The 7,453-nt window shown below is 47.6% G+C and overlaps 1 protein-coding gene across 2 annotated transcripts in view; it reads left to right on the forward strand.

Annotated features, from left to right (window-relative positions):
* Positions 1–3,871, forward strand: part of LOC143375975 (uncharacterized) — a 79,126-nt gene extending 75,255 nt beyond the window's left edge. For both annotated transcript variants that reach the window (XM_076825723.1, XM_076825724.1), the window contains exon 4: positions 901–3,871. In XM_076825723.1, the coding sequence (XP_076681838.1) occupies positions 901–1,881 (981 nt within the window). In that variant the 3' untranslated portion in view covers positions 1,882–3,871. The remainder of the gene's footprint in view (positions 1–900) is intronic.
* The last annotated feature ends 3,582 nt before the right edge of the window (positions 3,872–7,453 follow it).

Genomic DNA, 7,453 nt, shown 5'->3' on the forward strand with positions numbered 1-7,453 from the left:
TTCCATGGAAAATGTTTGATGGTCGAGACCCGAGGACTGCTTGCGATAACGGGGCAATTAGTCTGGGGCCGTTCGTGCAGTGGGAGAAACGGAAATTGGTGGGTCATTGGTTGCAGCTTTCGGATTGCGGGTGTATTGAGGAGTAGTGAGGCTTCCAGTGCGCATGCTCGAGTGGGGAAGAGTGGGTGGAGTCGATGGCGCCCTCCACCCAAAGTGTGGAATAGTTAGGTCGGAAGTTTGGTGGACTAACGAGTGTGAAGGTATTGCATTTGGGTGGTTGACAATCAGAATTCTCTGAAGATCAGTGTATTTATAGTTACATATCTTTTAAATCCTTTTTCTTGGCATTTAACCCTCGGCAAGCGGTAGGCAGGCAGTACTGGGTCTTTTTGAACCCAAGCGTAACGTTACCGAGTGTAATAGTAGTAAGGAAAACTTGAGAAATCGGAAAACTTACTTCTCTACTTCTCTGAGAGTCAGAACATTGCTTAAAATGAATATAGTACGATAGTTTATACAGGTCAAAACTGACCCAGGCGTCGACTTCCATGTGGTCATTCGGACCGTTAATTAAGATTAATAATTGTTTGGATTTTGGAGATTTTTTAAATCGTTCCGGCTCACTTTGTTGACTGGGCCGTTTATTTATTAAAGAGTTCCCTGTATGTTTAAAAATGGTGTTAAATCGTGTTAACTCGTAGTTATCTCCTTATACCAGAATCAGGATCCACTCAAAACATGCCCACAGAATATCTTCACTAACTCCACATTGCTTTGTGGCAGCTGAAAACCCCCAGATATCGTACAAACCTAAAAAAGGGTACAAAAAGAAAGAAATAAAATAACCCACCAGATGACGAGTCAACTCTTCTCACACGTGGCGACACGCTTCTGTTCCAGATCACGGAGACGTACGCGTTTCTACCCCGCGAGGCGGTAACGCGATTTCTGCTGGGCTGCACGGAATGCCAACGACGCCCTCGTACCCCGAGCCCGACGAATTCGTCGAACCAATCACAGTCGACGTCGACGACGCTGATAACGACCACGACACTGACGTCGACGACGACACCGTTGAGCCCGAACCCAACCCTCAGCGGCGGCGCCCTTACGACCACGTCGACGACCTCGGTGCAAAGTAGCCCTAAGCTTCGCGAGGGAAATCACGCGGCAGAGGGCAAGGGCCTGTACAGTTACAGGCACCACAAGCACCCGAAGGGGAGCGCGACGGCGGACAAGCCAGACAAGGAGAAGGAGGAGAAATACAATCCCTTGAGTATCAGCAACTTGCTGAAGAAGGAGCCCGTCGCCGGCGCTTTTTTGCCAAGCGCAGAGATCCTGCCCGAGTCCAGGCGTACCCCCGAGTCGGACAGAGCGAGCTCGCGCAGCTCAGCCTCGTCCAAGAGGAAAAGGATGCTGCCAGAGGGTCGGACGCCGTCCCCCCAGCCCAGCCAGCCGTTGCCAAGGCCGTGGAGCCCTGGACTCGACCCCAAGAACACGCCCATCGACTACAGTCTTCCCATCACTACCTCGTACCTGAAGCACCAGCAGAGGCTGCTGCAGGCGGAGAAGAACAAGGCCGCCGCGATCAAGGAGACCGAGCACGAGCAGATTTGCGCCACTGTTCAGCACCTTGAGGAAGTAGACGCAGTGGAGAGGGACAGATACTCACCCGCCACCGGGCTCATTGATACCAATCTCAATCTACTGGCGACCATCCAGCACCTGCACTGCCAAGTGATGCTGGCGCTCACTGAGAGGCTCAGACCCTCGATGACGATGCCCAGCCCCCTTGTCCTGCCCACGGTGGCCAACGTGCTGTCCAGCGGCATGATGATGGGCTCTGAGGTCTCTGTACAGACCGGGGAGCATCACGCGTGAATGGAAGAGGAGGCTTGTCTGTGAAGAAGAAGCATCAGGATATTGGCTTGCCCGGCTGCACCTATTAATCGTGACGGTTCTGTCACGTGTCTGATGATGGCTACTGGACTTTGGAGAACTTTAGGTGAACGGATATACCGATGCGTAAATTGTTTCGATAGGTTTGTTTAGGTACTGAAAGGAAACTCTGTCTTCTGTGTCACGTGTCGCTGAGTAACTTAGGAATATTTGTGCAGAGTGAGGGGAAGGAGTTAAATCGCAAACTTTGGAACGAATTTGATCAGTAGTAGCTACAAATACCGCGGTAATTATGTTCCAAACCGAGGTATCAGAAGCTCCGTCGATGTCTGTACTTCTTCTCCGTTCGCTGATTGCTTTATTCACATTCAGTGGTCCATTAACATTTCAATTGCCCCTGCTGAAGACCGTGGACGACAGAGTACCGCAATTGTTTCACTCCCATAAATCATAAAAAGAAAAATACAGGAATATTTATTCCAGCAGGACGCAAATTGTTTCCCCTTTTAGTTTCAATAAGTACCACGCTAATTCCCTAAGCAGCCCTGAAAACAGCATCCCCTTCCATGCTCCATGACGAAGTGATCAGAGAGGCTGGTCCCACCTGCAAAGGTCATCTACGGTCTTCCAAGGGGGCGCTAACGCCGCCAATATCCTCTCCCAACCTGCCATTCAAACCGTCGGATAACGCTATCATCTATTAAACCGGATAAGATCAATTACTTCGCCGGCGTCAACGTCAGTTAACCGAGTCTGAATCGGTGATCGCTCTGCGTTCCCGATATAGAACCGGCTAAACAAGACGAATTATTCGTGAGTCTGTCGAAATATGGGTCGACTGTCGCGCGCGTGTCACGGAATTTACGGGCGCGGCGGCCGTAAACTGAACTTGCTGGCCGAGCCGGTCGATATTTAGAGATCCGATCGTTACGTAGCCTCCAAAATGGGCGACGGGATTTGACAGAAACGATCGTCAAGCTGCGACATCGCCTAAATATTTAACCATCGAACAGGGATCCTCGTAGCTCGATGACCTGCCACTATTTCCTGCATCCGTTCGGTGACCGAAAAGCCGTCGCGCTGCGGTAGCATTCAGAAGAGCGCGACAACTGGGCCTTGCAATTGGGAAAATGGAATGTATGAAAGGTTCTTCTATTCCTTCTGAGGAGTTCAACTTGCTAGAAGATCTGGTTGTAAATACTGAGCAATGGAAGTGGATTCTATAGCGAATCGTTAACTTCTGAATGGTACCTAGTCATCTTTCGGTGGTACAGGTTGCGAGCTTCGGTTGAACCTTTCGAAATTATGGATACAGTGCGCACAATTACGCTTGATTGCGGTTGAGTATAGTACGTTTTTCAGGAAGAGTTGGTTGATGTTCGGTGGAAGGGAGCGAATGTAAGCGATTGGGGACTTCGTTGAACGAGGCTGTGGTTGTAACGAAGGGTCCAGTGACGATGATTTCCTGGAGATTTGACGGAATTGTCGGTGGATGCTCGGCTTGTCGAGGATTTGTCCGACACTAAACGTTTTCGTATTTGACCGTGTAGCCTCGTGTATGATATTAAAAGCTAGCGGGTAGTTCTTCGTGTAACATATAGCTTGTTAGCCGGTGAACCTCGAGAGGACAAGGTGATGCGCAGGCGCGTGATGTTCGCGCACGTTCATATTAGAAGTGTTTGATAAGCGTTGTGAAAGTAGACTGGGGACGTTGACCTGACACTCGAAAAGTGTTGAACAGCACCGAATCTATTATTTTGTATATAATCGTTGTAACATAGCGCAGCTAGTTGTTAAGGGTAAGAGAAACCGCGCGACTGTAATATGTACGAATAATATCGCTATCATTATTATCACCGTGACAGTTATTATCCTTATAATTATTATTAATTATTAATTATTATTATTTTATTATATTTAAATTGCACACACGAACCAGATGGGAAAATATATGAGATCACTAAATCTGAAACTGCGTTTCATTTCCTTCCATCATCTCCAGATATTTTTGATAACATAATAATGTAGAAGTTATTGATTTTTGGTTATGTAGTATTGATAAATGTATTTAACGAGTAGCGTTAAGCACAGTTCCCTTATCTTTGGATATCTGGTTACAGAAATTATTTATATTTGATATTCTGGAAAATTGTTATTAAAATTGAAAAATGTTGCAACATATCGCGCTTGGCAAACCTGGACTCAATGATAAAATGTCAATTTTCTATTGATTGGAATACAAGGAACATATGGCTTGCATAAAATATCATGCACTGCAATTGTTTACGGTGTAACTTAAGTACTTACGACTGCAAAGACTGATTCGTAATTGCACGTCTATGTTTTAAGGGATAAATCTACGAAATAATAAAAAAAAGGATATTAATTATACATAGGATGCCAAGCAGTAGTGTACAAGAACAGTTAAGAAATATCATATAGATCCAGCAAACCTCGAATCTAGTAGAGGGCAATCTAGTATGCACTCTCCAGTAGAGGACAGCACAGTCTCCAGTAGAGGGCAGCACAGTCTCCAGTAGAGGGCAGCACAGTCTCCAGTAGAGGGCAGCATAGTCTCCAGTAGAGGGCAGCACAGTCTCCAGTAGAGGGCAGCACAGTCTCCAGTAGAGGGCAGCACAGGCTCCAGTAGAGGGCAGCACAGTCTCCACCTCCTACGTGCGCATGCGCAGCAGAGGGCAGCACCGTGTTCACCTCTTACTTACGCATGCGCGCTACAGGCCTCACTATTCCTCGCCACATTTGCACTCTTCTATCCGAAAAGAATCTTAAAAAAGTTCCCTCGAAGAATCCCCTCCTCCCAAAATATCCTCACAAATTTCATTCATTTCCTTCGTCCGTAAATACTCCCCAACGTCGAAAGCCCGCCTAAAGGGCAATCCCTCAACGACAAAGGGCCCGAGATAAATGGTGGGCTCGATGTTCAGTGGCAGCGTTTGCATCGAAACGCACGGTGTTTCGTCGTTCGATGTCAGCGATCCGACAAGGAAACAAGAAAGATAGTTCGATCCTCTGTTCCATGAACGAACAATGAACGCAATTGACACTTCTAGCCGTGGGGAAGGGGATCGGTAGCAGAGGCGCCTCTGACGTACTTTAATATCACGAACAAAGGGGATGGAATCATCGAGTCCCCTTTAACGAACGTGTAGAGAGGGCAAGGGGGGGGGGGATACGGCGGGGTTACCTGACTCTCTCTCAGTAAGGATCGTTTCATCGAGGCACCATAGGTAATGCAGCCTTTACCCATCTGGCTGTTGCCAGCGTTGTAGCTGTCTCGTCCTATCAACTAGGTGCTTCTCTCTCTCTCCTTCTCCCTCTAAGTCCACAGGTCCTCTCTGTCCCTCCTCTGCCCATCTCCTCTATTCTTCTCTCCTCGCTACCTGTCTTCTTCGTTCCACCCCCGTCTGCCCTTAGGAAAAGTCGCCTCCCTCTCCGCGATTCCAATAAGGCTGCCTCGTACCGTGCTTTCTACCCTCTCCCTCTCCCTCTTAATGCTCTCCCGGATAGCTCTGTCTCCCTGTTCCGCTTGTCCTCTCACCCTCGTTCTCGTCGGATCCCTCTATCCACCAGCACGCCCGAGAAGCCCCCCTTTTCCTCGGTGCCCCTCGTCCTCTCGCCAGCCGAGACCTCGTGCATTTGCCACGGCATTGTTGCTATCGATTCGCCCCCTCTCCCCCCCGGGAAGTGTGTTTTTCTTCGGATATTTCGTGGCTTTCCCTCAGCTGCCGTCCGTTCTGCTCATCTGGAATAACGAGGATTTGAAGAAACCGGAGTGTCTCTCCTTTCCCTTTCCGTTTTTATCCGCGCGGTCCACTAACTCCCTCGTCCCCTCTCCCCTATCTCGCGGCTCGTGGATGTTATTTGCGGCTCCAGGCTATCGACCATCCCGCCCCCTCTACGTTTCTCGCAATCTTTCGGCTCTTAACGTTGACGTCTAATCAATTGGTGCAAAGATGAGAGATCAAAGAATGCGTGCTGATGCTTCTGTGTCCATGCCGTTGTGGGAACCCTTGTGTTTCCTTTGTACAGGATGTCTAAAGACGGTGAGAGTCGAACTTGGGGGGCATACAGCACTCGACAAACTGGAGAAAGAAGTCCTCCCCCCGTTCGGTATAATAAATTTCGACCACATAGTGGATTCGTAACTCAAAAAGATCTGCATGACAGGCTGGGAAGTGACAAGTCACCCACCGTGTTCTCCTAACTTTGGATCGTCGTATCACTACCTTCTCCAAACATTACAGAACTTTTTAACCAGTATAAAATTCAATAATCGCGGGGAATCTGAAAATGTAGCTTGCAGAGTGGTTTCAACGTAGAACCGAAAATGTGTAAGCATGAAAGACATGAAACCGTAAAAATGCAGGCGTTTCTTTAAATGGCGGTAAATTTGTCAAAAAACGTCCTTTTTCAATGTGGTTATGCTTGTTTTGAAGGGAAATGATCGAACTTTCCGATAGTATACGTCAAAATTGCAGAGACTGTTGCTTGCAGGCTGTAACGTTTGCCAAACGTCAAGAAACTTTTATAATCAGATAGCCCCCCTTTAAGAGGGGCGTTTACCCTTTGGCCACTGACTTAAATGAAATCGGCCGAAGGGGACAAAAAGTAGAAATCTCAAGCTTTAATTTACTGTTTATACAGACAGTTTAGAACATATTTTAACAAAGTTATGGATCTTTAGAGTTTGACAACTTTTCAATACTACTGTATTCAAGTGGTGCAATAAATTTTTGCATAGATAAATTGCACTGAATAAATTGAATAATCTATAGAGGACAGGATGATAAATAAATTATTGACAAATTTAACACCAAATATATATTTTGAATTTAAAAACAAAACTGTGAATGATAAAAGTATTCGGTCACTGTAATAGTAAACAAACCGAGAAAATTATTTGTCCAGGTACTGTATATCGCTCGCGATATTCAGTGCTCATTTCCGCCACTGAACCTATCCGTCGCCGAAGGGATAAGAAGCGCCGAAACTCTACCCGGAGATTTCAACGAACGGACTACACTTTCCTCGCGGGACGCACACTTATACGCGGCATCGCGGCACACCGAAATCCGTCGCGACGTCAGCGTCGTCTCGCTCGCGACTTTCATTTTCAACGGTTCGATTCACCGATTAAGCCTTGTCGCCGGGACGGTGACCATATTATCGGGGGCTTAAGTGGCGTAACTCGATCGAGCGGCGATTTAACATTTTACCCCTGGCTCGCGACCCGTGCGTGACGTCCATTGTTCTTGGCGGAGCGCCTCGTGATCTCCGTGTCAGGCTTCCTCTTAAGGGGAACGGGGTTGGGTGCAAAAAAAAGTAAATTGCCCTGGCCACTCGACAGCGCTGGGCTCGATTCATTCGTCACCATGCATACGTGTTTGGATATAGACTTCTCGGCGGTGTTAAATACCGATATATCGATCCACCGCGCCGTAGATCGCTGTTGATGGAGAATTCAAGTATCCCATTGCGGGAGATGTAATGGGATTAGCAATGGGATTAGAGGCTGGATCAGGTTTGTTGGTAG

This window comes from Andrena cerasifolii, chromosome 13, assembly GCF_050908995.1.
Source record: "Andrena cerasifolii isolate SP2316 chromosome 13, iyAndCera1_principal, whole genome shotgun sequence".
In the NCBI taxonomy this organism is placed as follows: Eukaryota; Metazoa; Arthropoda; class Insecta; order Hymenoptera; family Andrenidae; genus Andrena; species Andrena cerasifolii.